The 16,374-nt window shown below is 38.7% G+C and overlaps 1 protein-coding gene across 1 annotated transcript; it reads right to left on the reverse strand.

The window, feature by feature from the left end:
• Positions 1–607: 607 nt before the first annotated feature.
• zfand5a (zinc finger, AN1-type domain 5a) lies at positions 608–7,777 on the reverse strand. The gene is made up of 6 exons (XM_055199084.2): positions 7,597–7,777; positions 5,983–6,141; positions 5,512–5,611; positions 5,289–5,392; positions 2,036–2,167; positions 608–1,952 (listed from the first exon to the last, which is right to left on the reverse strand). Exons 2-6 carry the CDS (start codon positions 6,137–6,139, stop codon positions 1,804–1,806), a joined length of 642 nt encoding a protein of 213 aa, XP_055055059.1. The 5' UTR covers positions 6,140–6,141; positions 7,597–7,777; the 3' UTR covers positions 608–1,803.
• Between the last annotated feature and the right edge of the window lie 8,597 nt (positions 7,778–16,374).

Here is a 16,374-nt window from a genome sequence, read left to right on the forward strand (position 1 = left end):
TGATACAAAACTATTGGGCGCTGCCGAACACTGATACAAAACCCAGACATACTCTGGAAACATTAAAGTATATTCAGGCAAAGGTCTTTCAATTTAAATGAGTTTGATTGAATTTGACAGCCCTGGAATAACAACTAGGAGTGTCAAATTCACGACACCCGAGACTGTATTTTATAGCTGTGCCCCTCTTGACCAGGCCCACTGTAAGTTATGCCATACAGGAACTTTGTGCACCCCCTGATCACGAAACACGGGACAATGTTCTTAGTTGCCTTGCAACGACGACCCTGACTACAACACCTGTTTGGAGACACATGCACACGCAAGCACCCAGCTGTTACTAGGTCAGGCGGAGATTGTCAAATCTGCATTCACTAAGAATACTAAAAGCTAAAGGTTGTCAGGGTAGCTCTTACAAAGACAGGAAGTCTTTGAATGCATCAGCAGCTGGGACAGGTGTGCAAAACGTTCGACATCTGCAAAGTCACTTTGGTGCAGCATGTCAGTGTGAAGAGCCCAAGTGTTAAACATGACAGCATATGTTTGTTAGTCACACTGTATGGTATTCATGTTTTTCGTAAACTTAGCAAACTGATAGACAGCCATGTTTGTATGTTTTCTCCGTATATTTTATTTACAATACTATATTCTTTAATGCCAGGTAAAAGGATTAAATGTAATACATAAATATTAGACATAGTAGGGCGATTTTTCATACAAATTTGCATATAACTAATAGATGAAAATAAACCTCAAACAGGAACATACTCTCAACACATACATATCTTAAGAAAAACCTCACTCCCTACAGACGATAAACATTATATACAATACATACACTCAGGCTTGCACACGTTTTGCAGACATACAAAAAAAAGACAAAAAGATAAAGAATAATTTATACTCATGTCTGACATACTGTTTATACTATTGCAGTGTTTCAAATGCACTCTATATGCTTGTCTCACTTTGACAACAGGAAGAAGGGCTCGTACTCACATTTCCCTTTGCGCACACAAAAATAGACCGTGTCATCTTACAGCCAAATTAAATGGTCTACATACATCCACCCAAAAATCACAAACTCTCATATCTCTCAGTAACCATAGACATTAGCAAAACTCTGAAAAATTAAGGTTATTGGTTTGAGAATGTGGCAGCAGAACAGCTTCGGATGAAAAATGACGAATATTAACCCTCCATTTAAAAACAAAGAAAGGGTGTGACATCACAGTAGCAATAGTTCACATTTTAAACAGATGCTAAATGAACGGAAATAATGATTGAGCATCACCACCTCCCAATCTGACATTTGGGTACACCAACTGTTTTGAAAGAACATATTGTAATGACATACCAACACATGCAGCACACATCAGGTAAAAGTCGAACTTTGACACACCTCTTGAAAATTTGCAGTCATTCATGATAACAAGTTCGAGGCGGAAATTACTTTTACAACGCTTCCTCGAGAACTATACTGCCACATTTTGGCACAGAGTATCAACCACTCCCATTGTGTGAGGGTGGGAACGGGCAAAAAAACGACAACAATCAAACAAAAAAAAGTTGCTTCAGGTGACGAAAGAATATAACTAGCATAAAAACAGAGAGAGAAATCAAAAATTGGAAAGAAATTCATACCTAATACAAAACCAAAATCTGTAAGATCTTTCATGCATGAGCCTCAGGCGCTATGGTTCTCTTTTTCTCAAGGTGGTAGAAAAACACCAGTCCGTTTTTCCAAGTCATTCGTTTAATCCACCAGTGTTCCGATCACATTTCGGGAAAAAGTGGAAAAGCTTATATTCTCTGGATCTTGTCGGCCACCACTACAGGATTCTCCTTGCGTATTTTAGCAGCGGCTTCTGTCTTGTAGTCATATGTGCAGTTGTGCTTGTCCGAGTACCGGTGAATTCCACAAAAAAGATTCCCACATCGACAGTCAAATCCTGTAAAACCACACAGAAAATGAGTGCCTTTCAAACAAAAATCACAGACATACACATTATCAGAAGTGCACAACGACTCTTACCTGTTAGGCCTACTCGTTTACGGCAGGTAAAGCATCTATTTTTCTTAGGTTTGGAGGAGTCTGGGCTCTTTCCCTCATCGCTGGACTCGGCCACGAGAGCAGGGGAGTAGGACGAGGTGGGCTGTGATATAACTGAGGGATGAATAGAGATGAACATTTTAAATAAACAAAAGAGCCAGTTGTCTGTAATGTAATTTTTTGTCTGTGTTTAGTAGCGTGAGGCTGCTGAGTGGATTCTGGCAGGAGTTTGAGACTGACTGATTTTTGAGGTTTAATGCCAAATGAGTAAGGTCGCAATTTTAAAGGGCTGTTCCCAAAATGAGCTCCGCCGCAAACCCCAGAGTCTCGACTTGCGTTCTTTACACTGCATGAACTTAAAGACTACTATCGGCAAACAACACAAATTAAAACTGGAGCAGGCCCAAATACTGGTCTGTTTGTTTTTGTGTTTGGCCTGCCAATATGAGTATTCCCTATCTGAAGAACAGGCATGTAAGATCCCCTAAGGAATTAGGAAGGTCCTCATAAGTATTGAGACAATAAAGACAAAATTGCCCTGATTGCTGTGGAAATTTGTAAGATGAATAAAAAGGCAAAAGTACAGAATGTTACATTTTACAAAAACATATGTTAACAATTAATGTCTCAGAACAGTTCATCGATTAAAGGGACACTCCACTTTTTTTGAAAATATGCTGATTTTACAGCTCCCCTAGAGTTAAACATTTGATTTTTACCGTTTTGGAATCCATTAAGTTGATCTCCGGGTCTGGCTATACCTCTCCCAGCATAGTTTAGCACAATCCATTGAATCTGACTATACCATTAGCATCACGCCAAAAAAATAACCAAAGAATTTAGATATTTTTTACATTTGTAACATGGCTGCAGCCGGCATAGTGATATTACACAGCTTCTGAAAATAATCCCCTGCTATTGAAAGTAACCAAGGGGACTATTTTGGGCAGCGTGTAATATCACTAAGTTTTTACCAAACTCTTAAAAAATTATTACGCCAGAATAAGAGTATAGTTCCTACCCATATCTGCCTAGAAAATTGCAACTTTTAAATTTCTGTCGGTCTTAGTACACAATGTAACTACAGAAGAGTCAGTTAAATAGGAAAAATATCAAAACTCTTTGGGTTTTTTAGCGCAATGCTAATGGTCTACTCAGATTCAATGGACCATGCCAAGCTACGCCAAAAGTGGTAATGCCAGACCCGGAGATCAGCTGAACGGATTCCAAAATGGTAAAAATCAAAATGTTTAACTCAAGGGGAGCTGGAAAATAAGCATATTTTCAAAAAAAAGTGAAGTGTCCTTTTAACACTTCAAACAATTGTCTCAATATGCTCACATTCGAAATGTGGCATTCTGTAGTCTCATATTCACCTTTTAAAGGGGTCATGACATTAGGAATCGACTTTGCCTTGATCTATTAATATATAAAAGGTCTTGGTATCATGAATACATTGTGCAAGATTTAGAGTTTAACTTGTTCTCCTTATCAATAACGAAAGCATTTATGTAATCGTTCTGCAGAAAAAAGAAGAAAAGATGCCTAGATTTGTGAAGTACATATAGATATATTCATTTTCATATGACCTGACTGCTCCAGATCTGCAGCCTCCCCCTTTTCTGCCCCAGAGAAAGACACAGCACATCCTTCTATCGTTGGCTCCGCCTACTGGCGTTTAGTGACTGAACTTCAGTCAGGGTAGCAATTCAAAGGGATCTAAAGGGTTGTTTACAATCATTTTAAGATTGTAATAGCAGTAAGATTGTCATTTGCCGATTAATGAGTTATAATGTGTTTTAAAAATGACTGATTCCAAATTTTGCCAAATTCCATGACATTCCGTAGTGTACAGTTAATTCCATTTTTATGCTTGGATTTCGCGATGCGGAAAACACAGGGCCCTACACTTTGTTGGGGAGTTGAACTGCTGCTCTCGCTCATGTTTTCCAAATGGCATTATTTGATGTTCAGTCAGCACATCAGTGTTACAATGTCCTCTATTGGTTAAACTGCATCAAACGTAAAATGCGCATGAAGTAAACTGTAAAAAACTGTGTACTAGATGATTGTTATATTTGATAGTTCTGAATCGAAATAATCCCAGCTCTTGTGATTCGAAAACCGCACCCCTTCAAATCACGATTTCGGTTAAAAAAAAACGATTAATCGTACAGGTCTATGTTTGAGAAGCTGCATTTGTACTGAAACTACATAGCAGCCACAGCATGTCAATCATAGAAGTGGGCGGGACACCGAGCCAGGCCAAATGCTCTTAAAGGGGAAACAGGGTCGAGAAAGGTAATAAATTACTTAAATTTGTATGTTGAGTAATAGCATGAGTACACTTCAGAGAACTTAAAATACATAAAAGAAACACGTCATGACCCCTTTAATGTTAAGGCATTTCTTGACTCCAGAACAGAGCAATTTTGCCTTTACCGTCCCAACGCTTATTGAGCACACAGTATATTTAAGCACTTGGCACATAACGTAAAAAGCTTCACTTCAGTAAAATGACATTGCAAAAAAGGGAACTGAATAAATAGACCTTCATTTCAACACACACACACTTCACACTTGTTCTTTTGACATGCACATTGTATAGAAATACCTTTCAAACACATGAATGGGTGCAATGGACATTGAATAGGGTCCAAAAATTCTAATTTAGCCATCATGGCTGATCAATGTTATGCCAGCATTGTTTATATCTAGGTGAAGTATAATTTTGATTCCCTAGCTCAGTGGTTTCCAAACTTTTTCAGCGTGCGGCCCCCCTTGTGTACGGTGCATTCCTTCGCGTCCCCCCAAAGAAAATTTGTGACAAAAAACTGTTCTAAAACTCAACATTTCAATAAAAAAAAAAAAACATTAAATTATACAAAAAAGTAGTGCTGTTGGTTAGTAGCCTTATTTTTTTAGGTTTAATTACACAGAATTCATGATAAATTAATGTATTTCATAAAATGTCATAAAACGTCATAAAACTGGGCCCCCCCTGGCACCATCTCGCGGCCCCCCTGGGGGCCCTGGCCCCCAGTTTGAAAACCACTGCCCTAGCTAATATAAAAAAAAAAATGAGGAGGTCTTACAGTGCTGAAGTTTGCAAAAAGTTATCTTTGCAGACACTACATATTTTAAAAAGCTTGCATTAATTTAAAAGTCCGAATTAGGTGTCCAGGCATTGTATGTCTACTTCAAAATGTCATTTATCAAACAAAATTTTAGTTACCTGGTCCGACAGCCTCGGCCTTAGGCGACAGGACCTTTCCCTCTCTTGAAATACTCATTTCTGTCATCTGTTGCGTTACTGGTAAGGAGGTCGAAGGAATACATCTGCAAAAACAAACAGGTAGGGTTACAGCAACAAGTTGAAACTCCTAAGGTACAAACACCTGCATAAAATGCACCTATTCTTGCTTAAAGGTTACCAAACACACCCACAAAGTACTTACTCTCTCATGGCATCTGTGCTGGTTGTAGGTGAGGGGTCTGCTTTGTTTATACTGGCTTCTAGTCTCTGTATAGCTGAGGTCTCTGATGAAGGGCTGCCAGCTGGTCCAACAGAACACAAAGAAACAAATCACAAACGGTGCACATGTGCAGCAGTATACAAAAGACCTGTGAAACAAAACAGGGCTGCCTACAGAACAAGTACAGCTTAACTTCTCAGGGTAGATCTGACACCACCTAAGAAAAGATTAATTTACCTCCAAAACAATTCTGAGATCTCAGAGTAAAGTGATATTATTGTGCTATGGATGCAATGCCGTACATGCAGTAACACTGGATTGCTATTGCTGTAGCTACCTATCTATCACAGAGTCTTAGCTGCAATGAATGAGAGTCCTTATGCCAAAGTATAGTCGTGTTGTTTGTGTAGCTTGTAACCATAGAGTTCAATACAGAAGGTAAGTCAAACTTACCCAGGGGGCTCATGGGACTACGATCACTGCTCTGCTGTCTGTTCAGGTTCTCTTTATAACAAACGGAGCACATGCCATTATTCCTAGGGTTGCCATAGAAACCACAGCCTGTGGTACACAGCATAGGCACGGGGCTCTGGTTCGTCTCTTGGGCCATTGCTGATAAATCACAAAGAAAGAAAGAAAACAAGTCTTGTTAACAATGACAGCATTGACACGACACCGTAACCCCAAGCTTCTTTTTAAGTAAAGGGTTTCGAAACCTGTCCAGGGTCTTCAAATACCCATATAATTAAAATACCTCGATTTAAACTCGACCAAACACAAAGATAACCAAGCTCCTCAACCACCGTCTTCACAACAGTGTAATTACAGTGAAGTCAATGAATGAACTGACTAAATTGATATGATGTTCGGCTGGGTCTATTCATATCCACACTGTCTGACTATATTCCCCAAATAATTGGCTCTATATAAATATAGCTGCTGTATATATATTTTTTTTATTTACAAGTAGAGTTTGACTTTCAAAGTTTAATTTTAGGACATGGTTTGAGAAACTGAGGAGAACCGTCATGATCGTGTCTGATATTTCAGCTGTCACGCCAGCTGTTAGACACCACAGATCGATAATCGCTCACCGACACTGCCATTCAATGCTGGTGGTTAACAGCAATGCATTAACCAGTGTTCAACCAAGTATAACAGGCAATTTAACCGTCTACATATTAGTAGAGTCGTGTTCAGGATGTTAAGCGTGGTGGTGTTCAAAAACCTAGTAAACCAACCACCTTTATAGCATTGTAGGTAACCGTTGTGTACTTGTGGGTTAGCAGTTTAGAGAGACTGCCAAACATCACAGACAAACTAAACTGTACATAATAAACATGACCCGTCGATGAAAAACAACTAATACATAAAATATCATATTAGGTCCAAAGGCAAACGTCGCGACTCCAAAGCACAAGAGCAGCGTTGGCTTTGTTTAATCTTCCTTTGTCCGTTAGCCATAGGATTTCCTCCCCAGAAAGACAAGTCTGTCATTTGAAACAAAAAGCTAACCGAGTTAGCAAGCTGTTTGTTTGAGTCACTTGCCAGTCACGCCACGAAAAACGCAAACACTAAACGACGTTTCTTTGAATTAAAACCACCAGGGTCGAACAATAAGCCACCACCGCCACACTGACGATAATCCGTCTGGTTTGGTCAAGTAACTGGTGAAAAAAAAGAGATAAAACAAACTAAAACAAAAACCATTTGAAAAGTAAAGCGACTTTTTGATAATTTCAAACGTAAAACTGGCGATCGATTCGTCAGTGTCTTCTCGTCGTGTTTGTGGTAAGCCCAATCGAGTCACGTTCCTGGGTTTGTGATGTTCACGAAGGTGCCGCTGACAACTTGGGTCCGTATGTTTTTTTTAAGGGTCCCACCCGTCCAAAAATAAATAACTTGCTAGATATCCGGAACAGCCCTCAGGTTAATACAGATCCAAGCGATCGCATTTTACACGTCCTGGTCAATCGTTCCCTTTATCGGGGTCAATCAGTCCTCAAAACGTCAAACCTCTCGAGATTATAGCTCAAAGAACAATAAAAGAAACGTTTCAGCGCTTACCTTGGTAACGTGTTGAAAGTATTCCGTCGATTAATGTAGTTTAAGGAAGAGGAACTCTTTAAATTGGTTTGTGTCTTCCTGTCGACGCTTTGTGTCAGTGATGTAAATAAGTGAATTCCTCTCCCGTCCTTTCCCGAGCTCTTCTTCTTTCACTGTTTGTTTCCTTCTTTAGTAAAGGGGAGTGGCTAGTTTCGTCACTACAGAGTGGCAGGACTTTATTGGTCTTTCGACGCCCGGGGGCGGGGTGTTGGTCAAAAGGGGGCCACGAACCTCTTCAGGGTTTGCCACCTACACTGATGACGAAATCATGCCTTTTTGAGTCTCCAAGGCTCGTGGACACAAAGTCCTTTTTGTAAATATTGTTGTAGGTGTCAATACAACAGTGGCATTTTGACCACTCTATGCTGGCTGCTTCATACCCTGCATCTCAAAGCGCCTACTTCCTTTATAGTATGGGAAATAAATATCCAAAGTACCCAGATGGCCTGCTTCCGCTAAGATTTGTCAGGCTTCGTCTGAAAGCTCTAAAATGCTGCCTTCGGAGGCATAGATATGTATAATAAAGGCTAGATGTGTTACGGTGGAGTCTCCAACGTCATCACCTGGCGGCCATCTTACCACAGGCAGCTCGTTCACTCGTAGAATTGAGTTTAATGGTGCGTACTTTTAAATGGCCATAACATGCTCAATTTTCTACCAATTTTCAAACGGTTTGGTGTCTTACAAACGTTATTAACGTGGCTATAATTCTGGATGCTTTAACATGTTTCATGATTTTTTTTAGTATAAGTATGCAGTGTCATAATTACATCTTTGATGTTTATAACAAACCAAACCGTTTAAAAATCTGTAAAAAATTAAGCAAGTTATGGTCATTTAAAAATACCTGAACCATTACAACTCAATGCTACGAGTGAGCGAACTGCCTGTGATAAGAGATGGCCGCACAATTCTATGCATGTGTGTGTGTGTGTGTGTGTGTGTGTGTGTGTGCGGGGAATGTGATTGGTCGAGCCTGGTTGAGTTCGAAAAAATAAAATGGCCAAGAAAGCGTCTGGATCACAAAGTTTATGTAAATAAAGTTATGTTTCTACTTTTTGAACATTTGATTGCATTTCTAGCAAGAAATTAGCATTGCAGTTTCCAAATATGGGATAAGTTATCACAAAGGTGCTCTATGTTTATATTTCAAACAGATTTCCATTACGCTGCCTATGAAGGCTGTCCGAATGGGATTACCGGAGCTGCCTTTATGCCACCAAAGTCATTGCCTCATGAGGCAGCGAGGCAAGCAGCTGCCTTCAGTTTTGTATACAGCCTCAGTATGCATCGGATGGACACTTTTTTATCCAGGAGCCGCAAAATTCAAAAAGGTTAAAATTACAAAAATGCCGGAAAACTGATCTGGGCTGCTTTTTTCTTTGTGAAGTAACAGAGGCCTACTTGTGAGTGAACTGAGGTCATGGCCTTTAGCCTTCTTGAGAGCGCCCGACTCCCATCCTGGACCAATCTCCCGTCGGTTCGAGTCCCGCTCGGGGGCTGTGCAAGTAAGACCGGTTACACGTAGGTGATACAGGTATGAAGAAATGAAGGCAATACAGGTATGAAGAAATGAAGGCTATTCCTTGTGGTTAAACTTAATTGGTACTTGTTTATCCAGTGTTAGTACGTCATAACTGAACAATCATGCGGATCACATGACGATAAACATGGCGGGTGTAGTATGTTTGGAATGTATTCAAACTGCATGCACACAAACTATAATGTACTGTGTTTAAAGGGATAGTTCACTTTAAAATTAAAATCTGATATTTTGAGAAATGATGGTAAACACACAGCAGATAGTGACCATTGACTTCCATAGTAGGAAAAATATTTTGGAAGTATTGTGATAAATGAATAAGAAAATATTTTAATAAATGATGGTAAGCACACAGTTGACGGTACCCATTAAATTTCATCATATTTTTTTATTCCTACTATGGAAGTCAATGGTCACTATCTGCTGTGTGTTTACCATCATTTCTGAAAATGTCTTCTTTTGTGTTCATCAGAAAAAAGAAATTTATACAGGTTTAGAACAACATGAGAATGAATAAATGATGACAAAATTTTCATTTTAAAGTGAACTGTCCCTTTAATGGTTAAGCAGTACCAGCAGATACCAAGCTGATACCAATTTAATTGTTAAATGTTACAGTACACAATTTCAGCGTGGGTTTGACTTCGATACTGCCCATTCTGGAACTGTTGAGATATCCCAAGTTTAAAAAGATCTACTACAGAGACATCCAAACCAGAATCGTACCTTAACCATTGTGATTTCATCTGAAATCTGTTTAGACCATTGATCTTATAAGATCCTAACATGAAGTTTTTATAATATGGCCCCCTTTCATTCTGTTATGACTGCTCTCGTCTGTTTTTTACTACACACATAGCTTAGTGCCAGTCAGCTACTCTCACATGAACTTTACGAACCCATAAGCCTTGTGTAATAGTATAAGATGAAATCCTTTCAATAGTGTAACCCAACTCAGTGTATCCTGGGGGTTGCTTGGCACTCAGACTAGATGTTTGTGAGAAAAAGGGTTTGAAGTGGAGTAAAAGACAAGTTTTAAAACTGCAAATTTAAGGAAAGTAAACCTGTCTGAACAAGTATGAATTCAATTTGTCACACTTATGTATGTGCGCTTGCATGAGTTGTTGTGTGTGCAGGGGAATGGCTAAATCTGGCATGTTTTGCCTTAAAAGCATTAGTTTAAGGGCAAAACATACCACAGACGCATAGCATGTTTGCACACACAGCATGTGGTTGTTGCCTATAAGCTGAGTACACGTGAGACTTATGACTTTTAATTCTGAAATTACTCATCACTAAGTATAGATAACAATAAATCCTGTCTTGTTTGCATTCATATGTAAGAACACAAAATCTCTTAATTGACTGAAACTGTTATGCAAAAACTGTAAAGTTTTTTTGGGGGGGATTTATTTTTTATAGGGTTTATGAACCCATTTAGAAGAAGCGTATCTACCATTTTATCTGTCATAAATGAATCAGTTAGATGTTCTGCTTTACTCATCATTTCTGAGATTTTATGATAAACAGAGACTCAGTATATTGATTAAAACAGGACCTTAGTGTATAATAAATAAATGAATAAGAGCATTAATTGATTTTTCCTTCCATTTTATGCTTTGTTGTGTACTTAAGCATTTTACAAATGAAAATGAACAGGAAAGATTACAGCAGACTACTAATAGATCTCCGTGTACCGTAAACAGAGTTGTCCTTAAGTGTTTGTAGTATCCTCCTTTTCTTCAGTGTTTGTTATGTATGTTGCTAACCGTATTATAAAGTTGAGTTGTAACAGCTGCATTGGTTTGCTTGTCTTAAAGCTCTGAACCACAACACCAGATTCAGACAAACAGGCAACAAAATCCCCTCTTGTATATCCAAACATCATCATTGCAGTGAATTGAACCTTCATAGTATTATCTCTAAAGCAACGCCTACTGTACTATACACAAACACTCACAACAAAAGTTACTCATGATGAGGTGTTACCACTAAAAACATGAGTGAAACCTGTTAGACAACACAGCCATTTGTTAATCAAAGTGCTTTGCTGAACTTTGCCCTTGTGACTTGCTTTTTATTTACCCATCAGATCCTCCATTTAATTTTGACAGCCTCTTCCTGCTCTTGTTGTTGTTGTTTTTTCCAAGTATGCTTTCACTTATGTAACGCCCCTCTTTGATTTAAGATACTCACTTCTTTCTTATGGGAGTTTTACAGTAGTTCAGTTGCTAAAGAATATCCAGTATTTTACTGTATATACGCATTTGTATAAGTGTAAATTGAATGGGCATCCCAACTATGGTATCACATCAAAATGTATACAATAAATGAATTAAAAAAGGTCCAAATGGAAAAACCGAATGTGAAGACATTTAGGCCTCTGTCACATGATGAGGTAGACAAACATGAACTATTGAACACAAGTTCTCTTCAGTTACCATAGTTTGTCCAGATAAGTAAACTCAGATTTAATCACAAGCCCATAAGATCTTCCTGTCACGTGTGTTTCATCACCGCCATGAGCAAAGGATAAACATAGAAGAATGCAAAATGGCAATGAATCACAGTAAATACTTTCCAGTCAAACCGTTCACCTCTGTTTTTTCTGCATGGGCCGTACTGAGAACACAGCCTGATTGAAAACGTGAGGGTAATATGGCACCAGCCCTTCTATAAATACATCTTTCATCCGCCCAGAGTGTATTGAATGTCCTGACTATAGGATTCTTCAGCGTAATGGAATCCAGCTCACTCACGATCCTGTCATCAGCTTATACCATTACCTGAGGCTGGTTATGATGAAAGCATTAAAGATGTCTAACACTATGAATCAGAACAGTCACATACTGTACTCAGAAAGATATCTGAGATGTTTACAAATGAAGACCGCCAGCTTATACAGTGGTGGCCAAAATTATTAGAACACCTGGCAGATCTGAAAATATTGAACTTTTCATTGCCCTCTATAACGTGATTTCATATAATGATGGTTGCTCTGAGAACAACAAATATCAGATGAAGTGAGTCGTACTGTTTACATCCACTTAAACTTTAATGTTTGGTATGTCCATCTTTTGCAGCAATGTAATTCCTTAGAACTTCATCAGTAATGTTATCTCAATTCAAACCTAAGGCTAATTTACAAGTGCAGTTTATTTTCCAACTCATCCCAAATTTGCTCAATGGGACTGAGGTGTGGCCTTTAATGGGGCCAGTAAGGAAAATTATCTAAACTTATTTTAGGTCAAAATAATCTGGAATGTTTGTCCTGCTGAACAATACAAATTCTAATGGTTTACAAATAGAAGAATCAGCTGTTTACTATTAAAACCAATATAAAATCCCTTTATGTAGTTTGTTTTGGGTCTTTAGAGCTCGACCACCGAGGAGAAGGCCAGAGCCCTATTGTTTTTGCTCCGTTTATTCTTCTTCTCTGAAAAGAATTGCATTTTTGAGAGCCTAAACATGCTTGAAAGCCCATGAAACTTTACGTGGTATGTTTCGAAATTGGCCCGGGCAAAAATGGCTGATAGCGCCACTTACAAAAATTTAAGAAAGCAATCCCCACGCTACATTAAACCTACAGGAAAATTCAGTATGATCATGTGTCACCCCAAGACCTACAAAAAAGTCGCTTGTATATCCAAGCATTTTTCAGAATTAGGCGGGCGAAAATAGCTCGATAGCGCCACCTACACAAATTAAAGGAAGCAACCCCCACGCTATGTTAAACGTACCGGGACGAAATTCAGTATGATCATGTATCACCCCAAGACCTACAAAAAAGTCTCTTGGAGCCAAGCACTAAACTACAGGAAGTCAGACATTTTTATTTTTTTATGTAATTTTTGTGCAAATTTTGACATTTCCAGACTTGGTACTTTTACGAACCCTTCCTAGAGATTTAATCTGATCAACAACATATTTGATCAGTCTGATCTAACAGCCTTTGTGATGCTAAATTGCAGAAATCTTGACTTTTCCTTGGAGGGAGCGTCCGTAGTGGCCTGACAAAATTTGATGTTTCGCCTTAAACAGGAAGCTGTTGTAACTCAGGCATACCCAGGCCCGGATTAAAACAGTGCCCTAGGGTGACCACATTTGAAGTCCCCCCCCCCAAAAAAAATATTTAAAAGTCTAGTCATTCAGGGCTCCAGACTAACTTTTTTGTTATTAGGATCACTGTAGCCCCTTTTCAGAATAGGAAGTGCTGAACCAAAGAATCATACACAACCCCCTTGAAAAGTCACAGGTTTGATAATGGTGCTGACCTGCACACATCAACATGGCAATATTCAATTACAGTCATAGTGCCCCCTGCTGGCAATGTGAGCAAGCATGCTTTATATTAACTTAAACATACAGGGTCAGTTTCCCAGACAGGGTTTGGATTAATCCAGGACTAAACCATTTACATACATTACAAAAAAGATTACTGGTGTGCATTTTAAGACAAAGCAAAGACACTTATATATTTTAAGATATGTCAGTGCAAGTTGTTTTTTAATTAAGGCTGCTCAAACATGTATTTTAGTCTGGGACTATGTCCTGTCTTTAAGAGGTTGTTTCCCGGACAGGGATTAGACTAGTCCTGGATTAAAATAAGTTTAGGAGCTGTCCAAACTGAAAAAAACTTGCACTGGCATATCTTGGAATACATCAGTGCCCTCGAAGTGCACGTCGGTGATGTTTTTAGTAAGGCATGTTTGTTAAAACTAGTTATATTTCCTAATTAAATTTAGGCCTAGTCCTGGTTTAAGATAATCTCTGTCCGGGAAACCACCCCTAAGTGTTTAATCTGTGCCCTAATTAATGTTTGATAAAAGTCCAAGCTATAGACCCCTTCAAGGTTTGTAAACATTGAATGACTATCGGGTGCGCACTCAACATGGGGTCAAACTGTTTATACCATCCAGGCTTTCTAGTTTAATCTAACAGGGCTGAAAAACAATGACTTACCTCAAATGAAGTGAGCACTACAAACACAAGCCTCTTTGATTGCATTGTTCCAGTCTGCACGTTAATTGCTTGCAGCCGCAGATGTTGTATTTTTTTGTTTTTGAGATTCTGCATGAATCGCGAAAACTTAACGGAAGACCTGGTGCAATTTTCACAGCCCACGACGTAAGTAGGCATTTTAGACGATACCGAATAATACGCAACTCAATCTGCTGTAATGGCTTTTCTGACCCCGACATGTGCAGTGGGAACCGCCTGTGACGTGAACCGTGAAAGGGTTTTATTCAGTTTTAGTGATTGCGCCACCTGTTGCAAAAAGGAGGTGTGGCACATCAAAATATCATCAATATACCTACCATATTCTCATATATTCAATGCATATCCCCATATCCCCATTGTTTACTGCTTTCCTAAGGCGATTGGGTGGCGGTGGCTATGCGTGCAGCTTTTATGTTCTAGTAGGATTTCTAGGTTCTTATTTGCCAGATGAACCCATTAAAAGCAGAGACACACAGAGACCCTTATACACTTTCAAAAGAGAAAGGTACAAAAGCTATCACTAGGGCGGTACCCTTTTAAAAACTGCATCTCTGAATAGGGTACCAATCACAGCTTTTGTACCTTTTTTTCTGACAGTGTAGTTTCATTTAAAACCCATACTAATAAGGAAATCTGATATAATTTCGGTGCAGGTTTCCAGCTTAGTAATTTTACTGTTTGGCACTATTTTTATTTTACTAATATCTTGTCAAAAAACCTGTTTGGCACTATTTAAACAATTGAAATAGTATTTAAACAAAAAAATCTAATATGTTTGTTTCAGATCAGCTGTGTGCTCTAGTTTGAGAAAGTGAAGGAGGGAGGCAGGAGGCGTGCTCGGAATACAGTTACAGCCTCAATGTCAATTCTCTGAAGATGGATTTCCCAAACGATTTTGCTAAATTTAGCCTAGCAAAACAATTCAGCTCTTATGCAGTGCCAGCACCCCCTTGTGGTTTACATAAATAGACAGTCAAGCCCATGAGACCATAGACAGGCATTGAGTCATCCTCAACAGTTACTTTATGAATATAGATATTTGCAGACTGTAAAATGTCCCATTGGAACAAGACAAAGACCACAGAAATAAACCAAACATTGAAAAACTATAGTCTGACATAATGTCAATACCTCTATAGACTAGAGGTCTTCAACCTTTCTCAGGCCAAGAACACCTTGATGAATAGAGAGGAGGATCAGGGACCCCAAATACATGTATCAAATTACGATCAGATTTATATAGAGTAGTTACTTTGCTATGATGGTTACATTGCAAAAATATTAAAATAAGATTTGTTTGCTGTTATACATACTACATAACATTTAAATTTTACTGAATACATTTTAAACTTGAAACTTTATGCTTATTTTAATCAAGTTTCATTTTCATTATTAGCCTATTAATGCTTTTTATGTCTGATGCCTTCATTTTTCCAAAGAAATAATTTTAAATCAAACAATATTTTGCTCCCATTGAGCAATATTTGAAGGACCCCCCATCCAATAATACCACTATTAACTCCCAAGAGGCCCTGGAGTCTGGACCCCCTTTAAAAGACCCATGCTCTTGTTAAACTGGGGTTCCAAGGGGTCCTCAGAAAATTTCAAAAGACAAAGCAGAAACTGTCATATTTGTCATATGTGGGGGTTCTGCCATCATAAATAAGTTTGAAAACCCCTGGTCTAGAGCAGTGGTTCCCAAACTTTTTCAGCGTGCGGCCCCCCTTGTGTAAGGTACATTCCTTCACGGCCCCTCAAAGAAAATTTGTGACAAAAAACTGTTCTAAAACTCAAAATTTTAATAAAAAAACATTAAATTATACAAAAAAGTTGTGCTTTTGGTTAGTAGCCTTAATTTTGTAGATTTAATTACACAGAATTCATGATAAATTAATGTATTTCATAAAATGTCATAAAACTGGGGCCCCCCTGGCACCATCTCGCGGCCCCCCGGCCCCCAGTTTGAAAACCACTTGTCTAGACTACTTATATATTTTATTTCAACAGAGCAGCTTCAAAACTTGGTATTTAGGGACACCTGGTGGTCAGGATGAGCAACGCATTTAATAATGAAGAAGTAATCCGCTAAAACAACACAAATCCTGAAAGTAGTTGATGTTGGACCCCCACCCCGTTGTCCACAGCAATATCTGAATGCCCATCGCTCACATTTTCCACAATGAAATATTGCAGAG

This window comes from Misgurnus anguillicaudatus, chromosome 22 (assembly GCF_027580225.2).
Source record: "Misgurnus anguillicaudatus chromosome 22, ASM2758022v2, whole genome shotgun sequence".
In the NCBI taxonomy this organism is placed as follows: Eukaryota; Metazoa; Chordata; class Actinopteri; order Cypriniformes; family Cobitidae; genus Misgurnus; species Misgurnus anguillicaudatus.

Bases quoted from the DNA above. Each gene is read 5' to 3' on its own strand.
- zfand5a (XM_055199084.2), bottom strand. From the start codon at position 6,139: ATGGCCCAAGAGACGAACCAGAGCCCCGTGCCTATGCTGTGTACCACA. The intron at 2,168-5,288 runs GTAACTAAAATT...TTCATCCCTCAG, and splicing joins GGCCGAGGCTGTCGGACCAG to TTATATCACAGCCCACCTCG. The intron at 1,953-2,035 runs GTAAGAGTCGTT...GTGGTTTTACAG, and splicing joins TAAACGAGTAGGCCTAACAG to GATTTGACTGTCGATGTGGG.